The sequence below is a fragment of the Hippichthys cyanospilos genome, chromosome 8 (genome assembly GCF_059441005.1).
Source record: "Hippichthys cyanospilos isolate Australia breed blue-spotted pipefish chromosome 8, RoL_Hcya_1.0, whole genome shotgun sequence".
Classification (NCBI taxonomy): domain Eukaryota; kingdom Metazoa; phylum Chordata; class Actinopteri; order Syngnathiformes; family Syngnathidae; genus Hippichthys; species Hippichthys cyanospilos.
The window spans coordinates 17,143,391-17,167,561 of record NC_142376.1 but is presented as its reverse complement, the minus strand read 5'-3'; the positions used below and the strand labels follow the sequence as shown (position 1 = coordinate 17,167,561).

The 24,171-nt window shown below is 37.6% G+C and overlaps 1 protein-coding gene across 7 annotated transcripts in view; it reads left to right on the top strand.

Moving 5' to 3' along the window:
• adgrb3 (adhesion G protein-coupled receptor B3) overlaps positions 1-24,171 on the top strand; it is a 128,559-nt gene that overhangs the window by 41,003 nt on the left and 63,385 nt on the right. For 5 of the 7 annotated variants that reach the window (XM_088420859.1, XM_088420857.1, XM_088420855.1 and 2 more), the window contains exons 3-8: positions 8,232-8,342; positions 10,147-10,308; positions 15,840-16,004; positions 17,694-17,858; positions 19,351-19,515; positions 19,987-20,088. In XM_088420859.1, the coding sequence (XP_088276985.1) occupies positions 8,232-8,342; positions 10,147-10,308; positions 15,840-16,004; positions 17,694-17,858; positions 19,351-19,515; positions 19,987-20,088 (870 nt within the window). The remainder of the gene's footprint in view (positions 1-8,231; positions 8,343-10,146; positions 10,309-15,839; positions 16,005-17,693; positions 17,859-19,350; positions 19,516-19,986; positions 20,089-24,171) is intronic. The other 2 variants (XM_088420858.1, XM_088420860.1) reach the window with 2 other exon arrangements.

Sequence of the window (24,171 nt, the reverse complement as noted above, 5' to 3'; positions counted from 1 at the left end):
TTTTCCCATTTACTTGATTACACAAGAAAATTAATAGTCAGGTATGCAAATGTAAATGAAACTTTTTCTACAGGCTCATTTTTCAAATGTTTTCTGCTGCTATTTTTACTGAATAGTCAAACAAAATACATAGAGCTTGTGTTTGTGTAATTTTTTACTTTTTCAGTGTTTACTAACTGCTGTTTTCATGTCTGTATCAATGAAGTATAATAATGTTTTATGGGTGTTTAGTGTGAGAAATCATCATTGTAACATGGTTAAAAGCGCCAAGAAGTTGACTTTTCATGATCCCTTTAACCTAATTGTGAACTATGAAACTTGAAACTATGAAACATTAGTGATGTTTCAGCAAATCTCTCCCCATAAAAATGTGTCTATGAAAGACAGTGATGTCAGAACCACAGGAGGAATGTTTTCAGCTGAAACAGCACATTTGAGATTTGTGATAAGTGATCAGTAGGAACAACGTCCGTTAGGTTGTCAATATCAATGTGTGCGGAATCATTCATGAGAAAGTTCAATACTTTTGAAATAGTTCTTGCTATGAGTTTGTGTCAAGTCTCATGGATATTAGTTTTATAGCTTCTACAAGATCCTGTGTACCGATAAACAAAGCAACTAAGTAATTGAACTGATGTATGAAGATAACGAGAGTAATCAAATGAAGTGAAGATGTGATTAGGTGACCCATATAAGGGCAATCATTGTATGGATGGATGGATACGGTATTTATAAACTGTTATAAACTGACGACACGCGTACCCAAATCAAAAGTATCCCAAATATAAGTATCCAAGTGCAGTATACAATTTAAAGTGTGTTTTCAGAACCAACCATGTTTTCAAAGTCAGTTTCATTAGTAATCTGCTTCCATCCTTGTTTCTGTCGGTGCACAGTAGTCCTTTTCACTTGTGCCCTGCAGCAGCGGCAATTTTACTCATGGGTGGTTCAGCACACTTTTTTGGTGGGAAAAGCTGGGGATCTTGCTAGTTATAAGCTGCAAGCTTGGCATCGCTTTCTCTTGAAAACATTCCATAGGCGGATCCATTTTCTGATAGCATCATGCAGCGGAACTGAAACCACAATACACGCCTCACATTATCATGCAGAGGGTAAATCTTTGTGGGTAGATGAAACGGAAAGGGAGTATCTTTCTTTTGCTCCTGGTGATGTTCTCAGTTTCTTTCATGTTATTTAAACCATCCTATTATTATGAAATACTTATTTTCTGGCTTTTTTTTTTTTTTTGCAGTAGCACATCATTATAGAATAAAGTTTAGTTTGGGGGATCCGCATCTAACGTTGTGACTTTCAACAGATTCAATTTATGCTTGTTTGGATGAATTGAAGTGACGTGAAAACCCGAAGCCTGTGCGACTGTGTGCGTGCGTGTGTTTGTGTGTGTGTGTGAGAGAGAGAGAGAGTGAGCGAGGGATCATCTGCTTATAGCACCCAGCAACAGGGCTTCTTGATGCAGTGCTTTGATAACGTCAGAGCTCCATCTAGGTTGCCCAGCGTGGTACTGCTCAATAACCTTGTGATTTGGATATGTGCTGCAAATTATCTGTAGCACTTTTTCTTTGCCTGCACGTCAGTGCAGCAAAATGCGCTAAGCTGATTTTTACAACAAGCTGTTCTCTCAGCGTCTGCCTGTATACTATCTTGTCTTTGGGAGAGTTCACATCCTTTTTCAATGAGGTGCAAGTAGCGGCTGCACAGAATTCTAATTTGGCTGCAATCGGAGTCATTAGAGGAGTCAAGAGCAAGCAAACAGATGGCAGAGGAAATATGACGGATAATATGATGATCATTTTCGGATTCAGTGCAACCCCCTCATTTTCTTAATGAAGGACAAATTGACTTTTTTTTTTTAACATCTTATGGTGGTCCATCCTTGAGGTTGTGGAAGAATTGAAGCGGTGCTGTAACAGCTGTACAATGAATAATTGTATGAGAAGATGTTTTCTGACTGATCAGATGAAGCCTGGGAATGATTTTTCATTTCCAACACATGACTCATGATGCCAACTCAACCGCTATTTATACTTATAGCTGTTTATAACAGTGAGGAGATTCTTGAAAAAAATGAGTGCCATGCAATGTGATCTCTTCAACAAAACATATTTATAACATTTACTTAGTAATTAAAAGAACATGCTAATGCCAATGTCATGTTCTTTACATTTTGATGGTTGTATTGGTCACGTTAGTAATTTAATCGAATTTAATAGTTTGCACCTTCTAAAGCATCCAGGTATTTCTAGTGCAATAGAGGGCCTTCATTTATTACAATGAATGCGGATCCGATATAACTTTATTGTGACACAAATGAATGAAGGGAAAACATCCAACGGTTTTTGGCCTTTATTGGGTTCTTTACATCTGTTTTGTAAACACATAGCAGTATGAAGAAAAACGTTGCACTGGTTCAAGGCCTAGAGTGTGAATGGTGGTTGGTCTGATGTTCCTTCTGAGTGACTGCCGACTCGTCCAGTTCACTCCAGCTCACCAGTGATCCTGAACCAGAGAAGAGGGAGGGGGGGATGGATGGATGCAGAAACAGTGCACATAAAGGAATACAATAGCAAGTAAACATTCATCCTAAAAACCTACCCTGATAGGCTTTTAATTGGCTACATTTGAAATATGTACCTATTCAGCATTGTCAGAGCCTCTCCAAAAGCGGGTTTAAGCACCTTACAAAGCCTAAAATAGCATCACATTCAACTACAATGAACCAGCCTCCTAAGCTCAGCTGTTAGGAAGTGGATCAAAGACAAGCATTGAGTAATGAGGTATTCCTCTTCCTGGTCTGCATGGACTAAACGCGTGTCGCTATTTTGGGATCTTAAACTCTTCAAAGTGCAGTAGTAATGAAGTGCCACTCATTAAGAGCCCGGTTTGAGATGGCTGGTCAGGAATAAATCAAGGGCAACAAAAAGAAGCCTCTCTCAGTCAGCGCTATCATAAGAGGGGCTGATTCTAATTGTAAGGAACTTTGATTTACAGGGAGCCTAGAAAGTAGTGTGCAACATATAAGTGACATTTTCTTCCCAGGTTAGATCTACACCATCGTGCATTGGGCACAATGCCGCCTATGAATAGAATTACCCATGGAACGTGTCCATACAGAGAAAATGCGGCTGGCAGGATCACTGCTGATGCTTTAAGCCTTAAATTCCCAACATGAAGTTGATCAAAGCCGGAATACTGACACAGGTTACCCACACAGGGAACATGGAATTTCTGATTGTGTGCTGCATCTTGACTTTTTTGTCAAGTATACTGCTCATAATTAGTTGTGGGGCATTAATTAAATCATGCTGGAATATCTTTGTAAATATAGCCGCTAATTAGGCCTGAGAGCATCGCTGAGATGTGATGGTTCTGAAAAGCTCTTGAGCCCTACAAATCAGGCTCACCGGAATAGTTTGGCATGGATGAGAGCAAACAGTCCAGTGTTATGGCAATTCAACATTTCCACGCTGCTTTCCTGTTAAATCACAGGCCAAGTGGTCACAAATTTGTTAATCAATTGTGTTAATAATACATACAGACCTCACGCACAATTAGTGCCATGTCCATTTTGTACCTATATAACCAAACCACATGAAGATGTCGATGAAGACCTACAAGCTAAATGCGAACACGCAATGTTCTAAAAAATGTTCACAGATGTTCTAAAAAAACTCACATTGATTTTGCAGTATAAATTTGTTGAGGAAAAAAAACTGAACAGAAATTATACTTGTATTTATCAAAAGAGGTGAAAAAAAGTGTGATTTACTTGAATATGAATAGTTGAGCAGCACATGTAGACAAACAATATAAAACTCATCACAAGAATATATTCTTTATGCTCTGTGAAAACAAGTGATATTATTGCCACTTAGCTCCACCATCGATTAGACTCCACTATCTTTCTACATTTTGTGTACAGTACAGATGCACACACAGATGATATATATATATATATATATATATATATATATATATATATATATATATATATATATATATATACACACACTGCTTTTGAGGTAGACAAGTACTATTTGCCAAAAGGATCATCAAAAAGTCCATCCTAGTCTATCCCAGCTGTCTTGGGGCAGTATCCTGGGTATACCCTTAACTGGATGCCAGCCAATTGCAGTTTTATTTTATAAAATACCTGGAATTGGTCGAATGTTTTTTTTTATTGATGTTTGTAACGGCTGGTAACAGATACGGGCATGATCATGGAACAAATTTCACTCGTAAATCAAGGTATCACTGTACAAGACTTTCCCCTTTGTCATCTGCTTTTGTTGTCCCGTGTTTGAAATCGAGATAAATCCTCCCCGAGGGGCCGGCTTAAGAATCCAACTGAAGCAAAAGCATGATACTCCTTTTCAAACAGATAGATTATGGAGATAAGATTAACATGCAAAGCAGTGCGACTCATGAGGGTCAACCAATCAGTTTCTTAAAATTGCGAGCAACTTGCTTTTAGCTGCAAAAAGCCAATCTCCTTCCCAAACCTGTAATGATTTGTTGATGTCAAGCTGTTAGGAACTTGAGGCACGCCTTCATCCGCCATTTATCCGTAAAATGCTCTCCTTAGACCTTTTAAAAGACTTGTTTGCACTCTTACTTGGACTGATTGCAGGTTTGATGTTCAAAGTATCAGTGCATGGGCTGAATAAAGTTTTTCAGGGTATTTATAACATTAACATAAGAAATAGAAATTATATGTCTTTGTACAGCTCTGACTGATGTTCTTTGTGTGTACATTCTCGTGTATGCAGAGAGAGAGTGAGAGAGAGAGATGCACAGAATCTAAGTGATATTCTCAAGAAATGGCATTACCATTAGAAAATGATGATAATAAGAATAATAAGAATAATAAGAATAAGAATAATAGTAAGGGCTACATTTAGGGCCTGATAGTACAGAAGGATAGTGTTTAGTATTACTGCCTTCCAATCCGGGTTCAAATCATGGGATTAGCATGTTATGCTTGTGATTCTGTTGATTATCTCCGGGTCATGCAGCTTCCTCCAAATTCCAAATTAGTCTGACTGGAAACTCGAATGTGCATAGGTGTTAATGAGAGTGTGTGTGTGTGAGATGTTGCTAGTTTGCTTGTAAATGTACCTGTGATTGGACTAGGTGTATGGAGAGAGATTTCTCAAAATAATTAGTTGAAGTAATTATAGTTGTAACTAGGAAATGAAACGTCTTGTTTACAGAAGCCGTAACTCTCCCCGTGTGGGTGCCTCGCCCACCTCATGACATTGTTCAAGGACGACCAGCCACAAAACATCTATCCATCCATCATCTTGACCGCTTTCCTCACAAGGATATCCTCCTTATGAAGGAGCCAAAGCAGGCATTTTACTGATGCCAAAACAGGCGTTTTACTCACATTAAAATGCAAAACAGTGTCAAGAACCGGCACTCACGAAGACCCCTTCTTTCTGTTTAATCAGTACCTATTCACAACTACAGTTTTGTCCCTGGGTGAAATATTTCCTTAGTGACGTTGATTGTATGGCCGTGTACTCCTAAATACACATTTTTGCCACTTTGGCATCTTCTGCAGCAAAACGTTGCAACTAATAAATGAAACTTTGCTGTTTACTTGGCTGACTTGGTCCAAAACCTTCCCTCCTCAACTTCGGAACCAAAAGATGTGGATAAGATCGGCATGTATTGATTCTTGTACGGGTGCTTGCTATTGTTATCAGGCCTCTCGCAGGTCATATTTATCTGCTCTAGTGAAGCGATGTGGTGCTATGAGCGCAGAATATGCAAGGAATGCTTAAAAATGCATCAATTAAGTGAAATAGCCGTGGAGGTGTTTAAAGTGAGAAATCATATTTAACATGTTTAAAATCTCCCAAAAGTTGAACTCCCATGATATGGCCCTTTAACAATAAAGACAGTTCAATTTATTAAAGTGGATTAATTTGACAGAGCCTAATATTATGCAGAATCATCTCCATAGTAGCAAAAAAGAACAAAAAACAAAAAACCCCAAACATTTTAAATCTGTCGTCAAAAATTCTGGAATGCATGCTAAAATGATATGCAGGCCTGGTAAAGTGAATAACTCATCTGAAGAAAAAAAATAAACGTGATGGATATATGTATTGATCAATTCTGCTGTTTGATGGATACCAACAATTTTATTCTTCAATAATCCAGAATGAAGACATATGAGTTTTAAATTCAATTTAAGCTATTTAATAGGTCTAAATAGCTCTCCCAAGTTGCAGATAGAATTGTATCAAAAGTTACAATTTAAAGGATCGCAAATGTGATTTCTGTCCTGTCTTGAAGTTCAGGCACTTTATTTCAACCTGTTTCTAACAAATGATTGTAATCTGTCCTTTCACCACTGACTTGAATTAATATCTCAATAGAATTACTTTTTCTCTACTTGTCTAGTTTCATTTTTGATCCTTTCGCCCACCCAATAGTCCTTAGGCGTCTTCAAATCCAAAGAGAGGCAAACCATTGGAAAATGATCGCCAAACTGTGATTAAAAATATGATATTACGCATGTTAAAAATGTCGATTATGACGTGAATGTCATTAGTGTTCATATTTGAACACGACTTAAGCCATATAACTGCCTGAAGGGCTGGCGTCGATGTACAGTAGGCTGAGTTGTTCCATAGTGTGCAGTAAATAAAGGTATTAGTAAATTGTTAATAATGCAAAAAAAGTGAGTAGGGGAATCAATCAAATAATAACGCCTTGTCAATCTTTGGACACCACTTTCCAAATGAAAAGAAATCACAAATAAGGATAGTTGTATATTGCATTAACGGTGCACACAATTTGTGCAGACAACTTTTAAAACACATTTAGAAAATCCATGATGTCAAAAATGCAACCATATGCACAACAACACAAACAAGTTTTCTCAGGCTAGAATATGTTTTACACTTCATCAAAACCGACACAAAAACCACATCTGTTGACCATAAGTTGTAAATAGAATAAATTGCAAACAATTATAGCGGGAATGAGATTCACTAGACAATTATGGAACTTTTGGGAGACAGTAATATCACACACTCAAAATACAATCAGTGTAATCTGCTCTGTCAAACTGATTAAAAAAAAACAATAGAAGAATGTTTGGATAAATTATATAATTTAAAATCTTTTGGTTATTCAATGTTTTATTCTATTCCATCCATAGATGATTTCCACAGAGGGATTCAATGAAACCCAATCGGTTCAAGAAATGTGTTTCCATGTGTCGGACGTAGGCTTTATATCTCTGTGTATGGGGCATACTGCTTTTTAATTGCCCGGTTTGGCCTGTTGGCCTGGCGTATTTACCTAATTTGTAAAATTTGGTATTATTTCACAATTTTTTTTTTTTTACAATTTATTGAAAAATTCATTGAAATGGCTTGCTCTCTTTGACGATGCAATACCTTTCGGAGTCTCCTGAACAGTGACTATTTTGGAGGTTCAATAATTTTTGCCTGTGATTGCTGTTTTTTTTTTTTCCAATCCATCACCTGCTCTGCATTTAGAAATCATTTAGGACCACACTGTCAAAAGTTATTGCCTTCCACTAGATGTGAATTTGCTTTTGCCGTAAGCATGAACATATTACCTAGTTACAAAAAATAAAGAACTACTGTCTATAGCGTCTTGCTTGAGTCAACCATTACTTTTGCCAGTATTGTCATATGGCTTTGTTCCGGTCTTGAAGACAAAGCGAGCATGCATTACCAAGTACACAGTTCAAAATACTACGCAACCACTGTCATTTGACCCCAGTAAAACGTAAGCAAATGAAACAATAGAGGAAACTGTGGATCAATCGCATGTTATGTCCATGAACCCCTCCTCTGTGGCTTTCTTACAGCTTACACATTTTACTTTCATTTTGGTTTCCTTTTCTTTTTTGGGTATGCTGGACAGCGGGAGGGAGGGTTGCCGCTTTGATTGACGTGGTAGTCAAGTAAAAGCGATGTGAGTTAATTTGCATGTTTGCTATGTGTCGACACTCTGCTTACAAGCTCAATTAATAATTTGACTTCACCCCTTAAATTTGTTGCATTGTTCTATGCCCTAGAGTGAAGGGCAAATTAAATACAAACATGTGTGATCTTTGTTTCGAGCCATGTACTGCGGTTGTTTCCAACATCCTGACCAAGCGTATGTAATAAGTTTTGTGTTCTAAGCCTAGCTTTCATATCAACCTCTATTTTGTCTCATAGAGTATGGAATGATCGGAGAGCATACAGTAAAAAGTCAGCGGCCGAGATCAGTTCATGACACAAAGGCCCTGCAGGAGCAAGCTGAATCTGCTAAATTTATGGCACAAACTGGTAATATAATAGTTATATTTCCCTATTTTATTTTCTTAACTAAACTTAATTTCATCATGCATGCTCTCTCTTGTACTGCACCTTCTTGAGAGGAAATGTTTTGTATTTTTGTTATTTTTTCCAACTCATTCTCAATGACTACATAAAAAAAAAATAATAATCTAAGACACATCTCTCATTTACTTTTAATTTACTCTGAACATAGTTGAGGTTTTTTGGGCATCTGTTTATTATGTTTTCATGTAGATGTTTACTCACTGAATGTAACATAGCATTCATTTAAAGCTAAGGCCCGATGTAGTCGTTCAAATCCTTTATTGCGTGATACATTAAATGCCATTAGGATGATAACCAAGATATAATGTGACTTTGACTGAAGTAGAGCTTAATAATTAAAACTGAAACATAAAATCAACCATAAAAATGACAAAGCACGATCTTCAGTTCATTCTCATGCTATTATAATAATTGAAGTTGGTTTAATTAAAAATAAAACTTATTTAGTGGGGGTTTTTTTCCTCTGGAGAGTTTTGTTCTTTGATTTGGGGAAAGTGTTTTACCATTTGTTGTTCTGTTTACTTTGCTGTCTTTTTAAAACATCTATAAACACTTTTCATTTCCATTTTAATTTGCAATCTACCATCTCCCCAAATGAACATCCACTCATCAACACTTCTCCATGCAATAATCGCTTTTATGTTGCATCCATGTCAACGTCTAATATCGGTGTGATTTTCTGTTCTTCACCGCCACTTTATTTACACTTCTTGTGCTGCCTCATCAAACAAATTGATCCACCTTCCAGTCTATTTTCTAATGTCCAAATTTAGTCGCAAAGTTCTGATACTTAATTGACAATCAATTTATACGATCATGCAATATTGTAAGGATCTGTCTTAAAGCGTATGGTGCTTAAATAATTCACCTTTCTTCAAAAAACACGCAAATAAAATGCAACCTTTTTGAAAAATGTAAAAAGTAATTGCATGGCGGGTTTATTATGATGTCGGTTGTAAATACAAGCTGCATCATCTGGATTGGATTTCAGTGGGCTTTATGTTTTTGTCCCAATGCTAATTTAAAAATAATAGCGTTAACTCTCTAACAAGAACAAAATCCCACAGTTTGCCACAACACAGAACTAATTGTACTTTTTTTTGTAAAGCCAATCATCATTTTGGGGGCGATAAACGTGATTGAATTTCAAAGTGATTGATGAAAATAAAAAATCCAAATATCACTTTTGAGTTTTGCTGTTGTGCACTATACTACAATCCATAGCTCCCACTGCTGAAACAACCCGTTTTCATCTTTCACCGTTTTCATCTTCTTATATCAGACATCACCATCCTTGCATGTCACCATGTTCTTTTGAAGTTTTGTGAATTTTTTTTTTTTGTGAGAATTTTATCTTGCTTTTCCAACATGTTTTTGTTTCACTAAAATGCTGGAAAGATTTATAGAGATGAACTGAAAGAACGTTAGAATGCAAGTTTACTGTTAAATTTATGATACCCACATTTCTGTGATCTTTGTCTAAATACACATTTGTTATGACTCAAAGTGGTGTGTTTCCTTTGTGACTGCTGTCAAAACAATCCATTTCCTATTCGCCAAAGGTCACTCAAAAAATAAATAAATAATAGAATGTAGAGCGCCATTTGTGGTGCCTTTCAATCTGCAATAAGCAGTTTTTTTCCCGGCTAACTTCGGCCTCTCCTCATTTTACTGCCCAACTTGCCCCTCCTTAGCCACGCCCCCATTTAACGCTGCATTTAACTAGTGTCACCCTTCTCCCATACAGGTGAATCAGGTGCAGAGGAGTGGTCCCAGTGGAGCTCTTGCTCTGTAACATGCGGTCAAGGGTCGCAGGTGCGAACAAGAACATGTGTCTCACCATACGGAACACACTGCAGCGGCCCTTTAAGAGAATCAAGGGTTTGCAATAACACTGCCCCTTGTCCAGGTAGTGTTAGCCGCAGATTCTTGAATGTTTTTGACTCATTTGTTGTTGAAATGGCAGGAAATGTGTTGTCGGAATGTGTCTTACAACGTAATATCATTTTATTCACTCTTACTCAAGTGTCTTCTCTGTAGTTTTCTTGTGGATGTGTTTCTTTTTTTTTTCATGATCACCTCTATGATTTTACCATTACATACAACTCAAAAGCACCTCATCAGCAGCAAAATGGTTTAATGACATTTGGTTCTGCATGGAGCTGCAACTGAGAAAATATCTGCGCCATTTCCTGAAAGGTTATTAACTCAAAATAGCTTGGCTGCCTTTCTTAAAGCACACATCTCACCCCACTAGCCCCACCCTCAACCCAGTTCAAATAATGTGACGGATGAGTTATCGTGTTGCAGCATCGCACTTGTGATTGCCGGCGTATATTTGTCATTCAGTCAGGTGTTTGTTCTTGCTTGCAACTGATTAAAACGTTCTTCCAGGGCAAATAGTGACAATCATAAACCAAATAAGCTCAAATTTAATCTATTAGTGCAAACATACCAAATACTTATTTCTGTAGTGAGGGTGACACAACAAAAGCAACCAAAAGTTTGCAAGGCCAGAAATCACATCAGATCAGAAATTCATGGTTCAACTAAGGGGTGGAAGTGTTTAGAATTGTTATGGCTTTTAGCTGTGAAGCTGTTGGACATTTTGGTGTATCCTGCAGCATGAGGGACCAACTAGTTCTTTGATGAGGAAGGTTTGTTGGACACTGGGTCCATGTGAGCAGCTCAACTTGACTATTGAGGACAAACATCCCTTCCAAAGAACAAACAATCAAACAAAATTATACTGGTACTGATACTTTCATCAGTGAACCCAAAGTTGTCCAAAAAAACAAAAGCATATTAATTAGGGAACCAAACCGGGACACAATTGCGAGCGGTGAAAGTTCTTTTTCAAACAAAATGTTGTCTACTCGGTTATTTACCCTTCTTATTTTAATCAATTGAAGTATCCTGAAAAGCATACATAATACTGATGCATAGAAATTGCAGCACCTGCTCATTTTTACATCAAGCATGTTATGATGTCATTTTAACCGTGGCTGTGTCTATTTTTTTCAATGTAATGTTCACACTTGAGCTGAGGTGAACTGTTCCGCACCAAAGTTCCCGTCACAGAGCTATTTGCTCACCACGTTTGACCAAATGAACAGCACCAGCACAGCAATCACATCCTCACTTGATTTTAACCCAACAAAACCAGACAAGTGCGAACACAGCCTCGTGGCTGGGATTTGATGTCAAAACGACATCACTGCGGTTTGCCGGTGCTTAAAAATGAAGGCTCCAAATGCATCTGCTCCTATAAAAAGGTCAATTTTGAACATGATAGCAGCCGGTTTTTGCCACAGTTAATCAGTTGTGTATTGTACTTGATTTTAGATGTGCCATGTGGATGTGGGAATTTGGCTGTGTTCTAAAGAGTTAACATTATACAGTACTGCGCAAGAGAAATGGAATGGGCCATTAAAAAGAGGAGCCGAATGATTACGACTAAGAGTAACTTCTGGTTAGATCTTATAGCACGAGGGAACTGAATTTGCTTAAACAGGAAATCTAAAAAAATGGCTTCACAACCTCATTGTGGAACTGGAAATGTTCTTTCAGTGTAGGCATTTGTTATTGCCCTTTTTATTTTTGTTTGGACAGTTATCCACTCAGAACAAATTCCCCCCCAAAAGATTAATGATACAAAACTAGAACTTATTACGATTGTTCACATTTGGCAAAGTGAGATTGCGTCTATAATTTTCAAAATGACATATTGCTTAATTGCTTAAATGTATTGGGTTTTATGACTTGTTCGCTACAAAATGCTTTAGTAATGTGTTATATATGACCTGAAATCTGTATTTCGTGTAAGAATTGAGCCTCCAACAAAGAAGGAAAAAGCCAACTAGCTTTGTGCCATTGAAGAAAACCTACCTTCTATATATAAATTGATAATTCAACTGAACTGACTAATGAATGCCTAAATAGAAGGATGTGAAGTATTGAATCTGACTTGTGCCATAATTACACACATTGGTCATTGCTTAAAAAAATGTTGAGTAGTCATCATTAATAAAATATCAATTACTTTTGTCAGAAATGGATATCTTTAGTGCTTGCGTTTCTTTCCTTTTTTTCTCCCTTTAATTGTCATGTCATAAAAGAGAACATGACTCATCCACCAAAATACAAAGTGCTTTAAGTGTTATTTTTCTTTTTAATAGCTTCTGTTTTTAAACAGAAATCATACAACCTGGGGCTATCTCGGGCTGGAGAAGACAGCTCTTATTTTTTTTTTCTGAAATGTCACTCAATATTTGACATTTATAGCTGAAACCTCCATATGTCCACCAGGATTCCACGCTTTTGAAAGACTTTTGAAAGAGAATGCGGTCTGTTGTCTGACCATGTGTGTGCACATTTCATGCAAAGAGGAAATCAAAATATGTTCAAAAGAGAAGAAAAAAAATCATTTATTGCTTAATCAAATCTTAATAAAGGAATGAATAGAATTCAGTATTTGAAACATTTTGGGCTAATTGATGTTTTAAAGCAATGGGTGCAACATTTTCCCAATTAAAAGATTGAACTAACTCAAGGTATTTGAAGAAATTTATATATTTATATAAAGTGTAAAAGCAAGACAGTTTCCTTTAGCTAAAGAAATTGCATTTTACGAGGCAGTCTCTGTCTGGTGGCACATTATTTAAAACAATACAGTGAATTGCAAGTTAAAAGGTGGACGGAAAATGACAAATGGTTTTCCTATGTACGTGCTTTAAAGCATAATTTTCTCCCCTTTGGGGTATAAATACATATATTACTGATATTATGTACAATGCAACTTTTGATCGACTTTATAGTTAGACGCATCAAAGCTGCGGCTAGAGGCAGAGGACCGGGTCAGATTCTGATAGGCTTTTGCGTCGACAATCAGTTTGATCGTACAATTCAAATTCTCCTCCACTGATTCTGACATCTAACTATTGCCTTTGTACAATGGAGCCATTCTTTTTTTTATGGTCGTGGTTTTAAAATTGGAAAAAAAAATGACCAAGATCAAGGCAGTCTTCTCAGAATTATGTTCAGTGTCTGTTTCAGTCAACTGTAGATTTCTTTTGAAATCATGTTCCGAAGGGAAGTGATGGGAATTGTTATGGAAATTGTTTAGAAATCATTAAACAAATGTTAACACTTGCATGGAATTAATACTTTGATGATCAGTGAGATACAGCTCAATCTGCCTGACAGTGGTTTTAGTTTGTGGATATTTTTCAAACTCTCGGGTCTAATATCAAATGGCACAACCTCAGGGATACTTAAAATTACTTCCTATTTTTTTCTTGTAGGAGCTTTTATGCATCTTGATACTGTATGATAACGTACTCAATTATAAATGAGTAAAGCCCTAATGAAATGTTAGCCTTTGTGATTTCTCTCAAGAGAAACAGGAGTAAAGTGCTCAGGATATTGATCAGTTTTACACTTCAATGTGGTTGAATGATTATGATTTAGAAATGTTTAATCAAAAATGTATTAGCTCACTGTTTGGCAGTTTGTATTCATCTTTGCAACATGCTTGTTTACTAATTCAGTATATATAACACTATATATAATGTGCACATCATTTTTTTGTTCAAATCCAAATAAAACTGTAATGTAAGAAAATGTACAAAATGTAAGCTTTCCAGTCACCAGTAACTGCAGCCCCTTCATGACAGTGAAAATATTGCATGCTGATGAAAAAATAGAACAAAAAGCATTTTTACTTCAATGTTTACTTTATATCGGAACAATGTACTTTAATGAAATTTGACATTTCAAAAATAAAATGTACCTTAAACTGTGCCTGATAGGCCAAAAGGCTAGCTTCTATTAGCTCATTATTACATGGTGACGCCATGGCCACCCCATGTCACTCTGTGGCCACTTTATTGGACATCCCGCACACCTAGGCAAAATGTTGGATATTTATGATTTTTTTATTTCTGTTTACACTTTTACATGCATGCAGTATTTTATACCCCTTGACACCTATCAGTTATTTGTATTAACTGACATTTACATTTCAGTTATATAATAAAGTACAATTATTTTATGTCATGAGATCCTAACCGCGCATACCACTTCTAAATGACAAAGCGAGATTAGGGCCTAATTGGTAGCCAGATGGGGCATGACGGTGTGACCTGGTATAAAATAAAAGTTAACAGAAAAAAATAAATAGAGGTAGATAAATTAAAATAAATTGCAACATTAGACATGCTTGATTACCCTACTACAGAGAAAAATGTTTTTAAAAAAAGGTTTTAATTAGGCATTTTATAATTTTTCAATCAGCTGTAAGATGGACAACCCTAATAATCTATATAATAAAAAAATCTGATTAAAAATTACAGTCTTTTAGAGAGAATTTCACACTCATCTCCAATTGCAGCCCCTTGTTGCAGGTAATCTAAATTTCATGAGCCTGCAGAAGTACAAGTTAAGCATTGTTATATATTTTCTCCTGCCAAGGCAAGATGCGAGGTGTCTTACCTAGTGTACGACTGTCGTTCTGATTTCCATATTTTGCTCTCCAAAGTAAAACTTTGAGCCAACCGCAAACACTACAGTTTGAGGAGGAAGTTGCCATCTGTCAAGCTCGAGAAGCAAAATTAAGTTTCGCTCGGAACGACATCTTTTGCCAGCTATTGTGTTGAATTAGGAAATTAGAACAAAACACTTTTGTCCTTTAAAACTCAGCTAACAGGGAGGCACCCAATGACCAGAAAAATCAAAAGAAAGCATGTATTCATTCACTCATTATTAACATCTTGCTGTTTTAATGAATTTGTCTGATTTTGGCTCTAGCATGTTGAGGAAAAAATGGTGTAGTCTTGCATCTTGAGGATCCAAAAATAAAATTGTACCATCTGGGACTTACACTGATCTTAAACACAAAATAATTGCCCATCTTGGGAGCATTTCTTGCATCGTTTGCACGCCGGATGTGTAAACTCTCTTTAATACTGATTGCATAAAATAATATGTTGTTACAGTAAGGACCTTTGTCGGCCCGCGTCAACCTTTACGTCTGCTTTGCAGCAATTTTATTCGCAGTCAACCAAGAAAATTCAGCAAGCTGCAAAATTGAGCGGTCCTGCCACGTTGCAACCACATCTTTGCTTAGAAAGACTCTTTAAACAGACCAGGAACAGTGATCTCTCTCCTTTGTGTGAGGCTTTGTTAATTTGTGTTCACTCTGAAAAGTTTAATAATGACTGCCAAATATACATAATTGACTGACGCTTGCGCCTGGGGGTTTGTGAATTAAACCGCGCACTGTCCATGTGCTCAGTGTTTCATCTACTATCTTAATAATAGCTAATTACTTGTGATTGATTTCATTTCCTTTATGGCTTCTCGCAGTTTATTATTGTCCATTTATGTAATGGCACGGCGAGGGGATATTGATCAGGCCTGACACCTTCTCTGTGCCCGCAGTGCACGGTGTGTGGGAGGAGTGGTCGCCATGGAGTCTGTGTTCATTCACATGCGGCCGAGGTCACCGCACTAGGACTAGGATGTGTGCGCCCCCACAGCATGGAGGCCGGGCCTGCGACGGACCTGAGACACAGACTAAACTTTGCAACATAGCGCTTTGTCCAGGTATAATCTATCTGGTGGATCAGTGGTTCTCAATCCTTTTATCTTTTTTTTTTTTTTTTTTTAACAAAATGAGGGGGTTGGCTTTTTTACTTTAACCCCAAGAATGTCCTAAAACAAAGGAAAATCCACAAAGGAATTGACTGATGTAGCAATACAAATTTGTAATTGTGTTGTTACTCTAAAATTACATTGATACATTAACTTTTCATAGTATGATTTACTAGCAAATTTAGTCACCTGTTATTGACCCGTCTGTATCAGCAAAATCACTATTATCCATAAGCAAGTTCTCTGAAACACTCTTGCTCCCAAAATGAGGGACTTCGCAAAGAATATCATTGATTACATTCATTTGCAGCCCATATTCGGCTTTCCGTTACATGCTTTAACGAAGAGTTATGTTGTGTTACCCCGATTAAAATCGTGATGTACAGATAACATCATGAGGCAAATAGACATAATTTCCACTTTTTACTTGTTTTTATTGTCAATTAAACACATCGTATTCATGTCACACCGCACAGTGGGAAAGTAAACGATTCCCTCCTTGCTCAGTGTGACTCTTTGTTGCATCTGAATTTCATCGTTTGTTTACCTCACAAAAGAGAATGCAATGTATTTAAAGGAGGCGCCGTGGTAAGTAGCAATGTAATACGGTAGCTTTTTTTTCTTCCCTCTCTTACTTTAATGAATAAACAACATAATGGCACAAATTATAAGTACTTTTGTATCAAGAAGACCCAAATTTCTTGCAGTTTGAGAAGGTGCAGAACACAAACCAAGTCCCTGTTCAAAGGAGACAACACAATTGATTTACATAGCCACATATTTGGGTTAGAAAAAGGGTAACTCTGGGGCCTTGATTATTTATCATTATTAATTTAATTAAATAATGTAATGTATTATTTGTTGTTACTTGTAGGAGTTCCTGCACGAATTTAAATGACAAATAGGATCTTGCCAATATCGGGGTTTTAAAAGGGTTTTTCAACTGCATGTAAACGCAGGCATTATTGCTTGCCCAAATTGTAAGCCGTTTTACAGCGACAAAACCATATGCCTATAACGGTGAGCCACATGAATTTATTTTAACAGACGAGACATTGAATACTTGACAAAATAATTGAACAAAGATTTCACCCTGTCCATCGGCAACCAATTAAACTGCTTAAGCGATTAAATCAGTTAGGCCGGTTAAAATGATCAATACAATTACATTTAGTAAAGTGAAATATGCTAAAAATAGAAGCAGTTGAGCTTTTATGCATATTAGCATGCTGCAATCAACCATGAGAACAAAGCCGAATCATGGAGGCTTTGTAGTGCATTTTAACTTGTACTGTCGGACTTGATAAACCCTGTCAAGTGTTAATATCATGCTGGCGTCAAAGTCATATTAGTTCTGATCAGTATATTTTCCCTTACAGTAAATGTTGCCTGTGCCCTGTTAGGAGACGATCACGACCTCTGCGTATATATTATTTAGGAGTCTTAAAGACCTTGACAGTCATCACAATCAAAGAAAAGCTATGGTTTAGTCCTTCAGAAGTACTCGTGTTGCTTAGTGCCTTTCTATCCGATTGGACTTTATTCTAAAACTCGCTTCATTTATTTTTTATTTTGTCTTTTATTTTATTCTTCTCCTTCCATCACTTGCGACACGTGTGTTGTGTCTGGCTGGTGCCTCAGTGGATGGGCAGTGGCAAGAGTGGAGCTCTTGGAGCGATTGCTCAGTGACCTGTGCCAACGGCACTCAGCAGAGGACCAGGCAGTGCTCGGCGGCCGCACATGGGGGATCGGAGTGCCGCGGTCACTGGGCAGAAAGCAGGGAGTGCCATAATCCTGACTGCACAGGTAAAAATTCAAATAAAAAGAAAAGAAACCAGAGCCTTTTAATTCCATAAAACAGATTAATTGAAGATCATTTTTATTAGCGGGGACCCTTGCTACTTCCAGCTGTGGTTTTTACTACGCTGCAGAGAAAAAAAAAAAACCTCATTGCAAAAGAATCAAGAAAATAGCAATAATGTTCAAGACCATGCTCTATCAATTGGATTTGTAAAATCCAGTTAGAAATGCTGTATGCCTTTCAAAGAATTCCGGGTTAGGCGTCCACCCTGTCTGTCAACACCATTGATGCATTAGAGGCTCAGAGATGTCAGCTTAGTGGCCTCCATCAAGCCTTGTCTCATCACACCAAGGTCTTCACATAATCTCCTGATGCAATTTTTGCTGCTGCTGCTGCTGCTGCTGCAGCCTGAAAGAGCACAGATTTTTTTCTTTGTTATTCTTCCTTCAGGTTGAAAGTCTGTTGAAATGTTTCGCAATTACAAAATAAAACCAAAGCACTATAAGAAACAATAAAGGCTTTTGAGGATGTTGATGTTTTGTTTTTTTCCCCTCCCAATTTGTGTGCTAATGAACCCGGCAATGTTGTTGTTGCCTTCACACAGTGACGATACATTATGCGATTTTTGTCTTTAATGAGCTCAGCCAATTTAGCAATTCAAATGTGTCACAAGGTAAGCGATCAAACGCTTGCGGATTAACACTGACCACATCAAATTGATGAAAAATGGACTGTACATTACACCGTTCCCAAATAGTAATTGCTGTTTGAATTGCACTTTCATAGATATTGCGCCTACTGTCCAAAATAGAACTTCTACATTATATCCTCAAAAATAAGTGGAAAATTCACACTGTTATGCACACGTTTTTCTGGCTGCATTTAAATTTGCCATGAAGGTTTTTCCCAAGTGCCAACATACAGTTTTGTGGGGATGGTCTTACTAGTTATCACAAAGTGAAATAGGACTAGTAAAGTATAACTAACCTCCACGGTTTTGGTAATGAATGCAAGTGTGCAGAGTCTCTTTACCAACAACTTTGAGAGTTACATTTGTCCAGTATGATTTAGTTTTCCGGTTTCCCGGGGGGGGGGCAATAAAAATTGTGCTGCGTGTGTTTCCTGCTTATTCAGTTCAGGATATGGGAATTACAACATTGCTGAAGGGTGGCATTGTTTTGTCTAATGCTCAGTTTAATAGTCTTCATTACAAGGGCATAAAACCTGCTGCTGGTTATGGCAACCTTGAAATTATTGTGCTTCAACGTTGGCAGCATGAGGGAAATAATCACCATTTGCTAGGAAGCTTCTGTAGTCATAAAACATACATAGTGCTAAGTGCTCCAAGTTATTTTGTTCACTTTTGTACGACTACTAGCGTACTGAGTGTGCAATCTTGAACAATGACTGAATTTAAGATAAGCAAAATGTGAAACAAAATGAAATTTTACAACTGGATGTTTCTGATTTGATTCTAACAAGATAACTGTGCTTCAGCTAATGGCCAATGGAACCCATGGGGTCCGTGGAGCGGCTGCTCTAAGTCGTGTGACGGTGGATGGCAAAGGCGTACTAGAGTGTGCCAGGGGGCAGCCACAACCGGCCATCAGTGTGACGGCAACAGAGAAGAAGTCCGGAAATGCAGTGACCAACGGTGTCCAGGTGACTTACAATGCATCTACATAAAGCAGCAAAAAACAAACAAAAACATTTGCAAAAACACTGTAGGCACATGCAACGTTCCTTTGACGCAGATGAAACAACATGGTGGCCAATTCACTGAAGCATGACTTTAGAGCAAGAAAACATTACACACACACACCATTGTTCAAAATATAATTGGAATTGTTTAGTTGTGGCTACTTGCTAGATTGCCTGGCTGTTAGGGGACATTTGTAATAGGTTATTGGTATTAAAACAAATACTTTTGAAAGTTGTGTTTTTTGTTATTTATTTTGTTGAACAATGAATGATGGATGTATTTCCCATACATAGTATTGCTTGACAAGGTATGTTACCCCAGTATACTGTTTTCAATGTAATGCAAAGAAATGATTGCACCATGCAGGAATGGATTAATGAATATAAGGATGTTGCATGGATGCGGTAAAATTCCATCACTTTGCATTTCAGCACCATATGAGATTTGTCCTGAGGACTACGCATTGTCGATGCTGTGGCGACGAACGCCTTCAGGGGAACTGGCCTTTAACAGATGTCCACCTAATGCTACAGGTAAGAACAATCCCTTTTTAGAGTGTTTTTGTTTGTCCTTGTTCATCAATGCTATTTTTTTCATGTGCATTGGCCCATTTGTTTTGGCGTCACAGAAAAGAGATTGGGCAAACGTACGTTGTCTTACCACAGGCCACATGATGCCATTATGGTTAAATTTCTGCTGTAAAGCTGCACTGCAGTAAAGAAACTACCCAGCAGGCCTTGTTGTTTAACAAGTTTCTTGCCTAATCTTTGGAAAGTCTACAAAACCTTGTGACACTAAAACAAAATCTCATGCCAGAATTCCGCCGCTGAATCCAAAGGAGAATGTCGTTATCCCTTTATCCCAATTCAACACGCAACCTAACTCTTGGTCGCACTTGTGATGATTTGTGGCGATTTTCAGGAGCTGTGACTCATTCCATGGCATTTTTGTAAAAAAAAATAACAAAAAACAAAAAAAACACAGATGTTTTTTTTTTTTAAACATTTGGCAGATGGACCGTGAGGGTCACACTGTTTAAATTTTGGAGCAGTGAGACAATGCTGTGTTGATTGGTTTACATACAATATAAAATTATGATAAGAAAGTGTCTGAAAATGACATTGCATGGATTGTGTTGAACTGGTGGATGTTGTTATGGATACCAACTCTCAACAGTTTAGGAAATCAGAAATGGTTATTTGTGACAACATTTGGAACGTTTAACTTTCAGAAATTGCTGCTACTGAAACTGACTGCCATGAGGACGTTGACTATGATGGTGGTAGTGATGATATCATCAGCTGCAATGACAAACCATAATGTGATATTGAATTTAACATGTTCAAATATTATATTATAATTGTAGATTAAAAAGAAAATAGTGTAACAAATGAAATGTAATATATTTCACTGAATTCATCTATTGTTATCACTAGTTTCAAATGTGATGGACTTGGCAAAGCAATGCACTCACTGAGGGCATCTAAGCGAATTGCATGTTGTTTCTAATAAATATTCATCTCAAGTATATATCTTGAAAACTACTTCTGCAGTCTCAGAAAGTCCGATGTACATTCATCTCAAACATTTTTTGTCTTAAAAAGCCCTACTTCACTTGTCAGCAAGTTGTAAGGCTTTTACGATGTTGTTTATGTCAAGACACTCTTGTCATTTACAAGTGAATCAGACCATCTTTATGTCTGTCAGTACAGAAGGACATTAGATGAATACGCAGGAGTTTTGTGAGAATAATAACGCAAGGGTGCTTGACCTTAAACGCTTGCAGAATGAATGGACTGATGCAATGATAAAAGGGCAAATAAAAGACAGCAGACATATTTCATGCTCTTGCTACACTATCACTTAGCCCTGTAAAAAGACTACAAAGGAGGATAGTTCAGGTCAGGTCAAGTTTGTTTGTAAAGTAATTAATCGCAGCAAACGTCCTGGCAGGGTTTGTAAAGGCCGCCTTATGAAACATTGAATGTACTAGAACCTCTAAACTTTTTGTTTTGTATTCAAATTGAGGTCAACCTCTTGGAACTTGTTGTAAAAGGAAACCATGATTAGGCCTCTTTCTTCCCTCCAGGATATTCTGACTGCTGAGACCAACTTAACAAGGATGAAATATTGATCAGCACAAGCAACGCTACTAAAATATGAGACATGAATGTGGCCAGACAGCTCTGGTGACGCGCCCAAATGCGTTGAGGGCATAGGCGCTTACGCTGCCGTTGTCACTGTCATCATCAAGGTCATCACAGAAACAGCACCCAGCGCTGGGGCATAAGCGTCGGCTCACCCATCACTGGTGACAACTGCCACCAGAGGCAAAAAGATGAGGTCAGGTTTGGGTGGGTGGTGGGGGGTATAGACCGACGAGGATCATGCCGCAATGTAGAAAGAAGGGTTGGACCCAAGCTCTCAGCCGCAGCCATGCAGAATGTAAATTTGATTTGGACAAGGCACAACTATGTGAGCTACACCTCAGATTGAATAGGTAAATGGGCAAGATGGTAGAAAAGACCACAAATAATTAAAGTACAAGTCATTAGATGAGAAGCATGCAGCAGCTTGGAAATAAAGGTTGTTTTTTTGTTGGTTTTTTTTTAGATTTTCTAAAATTTAGTGAAGCAAAAATACTAAGTTGAAGGCAAATCTCCACCAAGGCCATCAACAGAACCGTATGACAAAACATCATCTCGCCACTTTGTCGTTTTCAATACTCAGCAGCACCAGCCTCAGAATAACAGGGCATCAAAGGGGCTTTATTGTAAGGCCTCACAGGAACAGAAAATTAAGGGATTTTTGTCCTGTAACCATCCATTTAGCCGAATGCTACAACAGAAAAGATATTTCTGTCCTTAACCTACATCTTTTTTACAAAATGTACCATTTATGACTTCGTACTTGTCAACCCTCTCTAATTGAGACTTGTTTGTGTAACATTCAACAAAAGGACCTTCAGCTGGATATGGTATGACAGTTCCCCATTTGGCCCCAATGCAAGTGGACTGCAACTGTGAAAGAAGATTTTTTTTATAAATTCCAATAGCTGCACCTGTAACCAATTTTTAATATATATATTTTTTCCCCCTCGGCCCATCTCCTCTTAAAACAACCACAAATACGAACCAATTTAAAACAACCTTAAACATATGTTGCTTTGTTGTCGATGGAAAACCTAGGATTCACATCTGGATGTCTTAATGGACACACTTGTGTTTAATTAGTTGGCAAGCAATGCAAAACCACATGACAGATATCCACCGCATATTGTAGAGGTAATGCATCAGACTTCACCCATAAGGGGAGGCCATGAAATATATAAATGAGGTAGTGGATAATTAGGTTGTTTTTTTTTTTTCAGATTTTTCATTTCCCACATTTGCAAAGTGGTGACTGGTAATATTAATAAAACAAACCAACCAATAGCAAACATAACGAGCTCAAGCCTTGACCACAAAAGACACATATGTTCAACATATGTGATGTTACATCAGGAGCATCTCTCTAACTGAAACATCACCAAGGCAGATGCTTTTTACCAAGATAAATTATTGTGTGTTCATTTAATCTCAAACATTTCCTAATTGTATGACACAATTAAGAAGACACTCTCAATTGCAATTTTGATCTGAGTTTTTATCTCAAAAGTCCAATAAATTCAATGACAGAATCTTTGGGCGTTTTACCTCACCACAAGACTGCGGCCCGCAGACAGAAAAAAAGCAGTTCTAGGCAATCCAGCAAAATGCTGCAATCTAACAAAACATGCTGTGTCCATTTCTACTGAGTATCCCACCTTTGTTACAATACCAGTTTGGGGAAAATGATTGAAATGAAACATTCTACCAGAAACTTTGCTAACATTCATTTAAACTTTTTAAAGTTCCAATTCACCTTCATTTGTAACATGTGAAATGAACAAGCAAATCCATCATATGGAGCTGTAATTAAAAAAAAAAAGAGTTTAAGATCATGAAATCGTAAATTAAAATCACTCAAAGCAATTGAGTAGAATGGTATCGTCCTGGCCTGTCATAAATATTCAAGAGAGACAGGCCGGCATCTTCAAGATTGTTGAGCATGAGCATTGGTGGATCTGTGATTCTCAGTCCAATGGGGACATTTATTTTTTTCTTTGGATAATGACACCCTGAGATTCGAACACACATTGTCTCCAAGAGATTGGACGGTACTTTTGGCAGCAAGATTTCAGAGATGTTTAGCTGATCAATGAATGCCATCTTGCAGTATGTGTGTGTGTGTGTGTGTGTGTGTGGGGGGGGGGGGGGGGTCATCTTTTGGCAGCTGATTTTGTCATTTGCCACTGACTGTGATGCTTTCAGAGCGCCTTGACATTTGATATAAATCTTTTTAGAAAAGGTTCCAATCAGTGTACTGAGAATGCTCGGAAGGCTCGCTCCTACCCTTGACATTGACAGACACCCAAGGACTGATAATATGCAGTTGGAGACACAGAAGTGGAGTTTGGGGCATGTTTTTCCAAAGTGAAAGTGGGTTACCTAAAATTTGGCCATACATACATTGGTTTTCTTTATTTTTCAAAGTTACGTGAGGGCTGGAGCCAATCACAGATGCCTCGACCACTG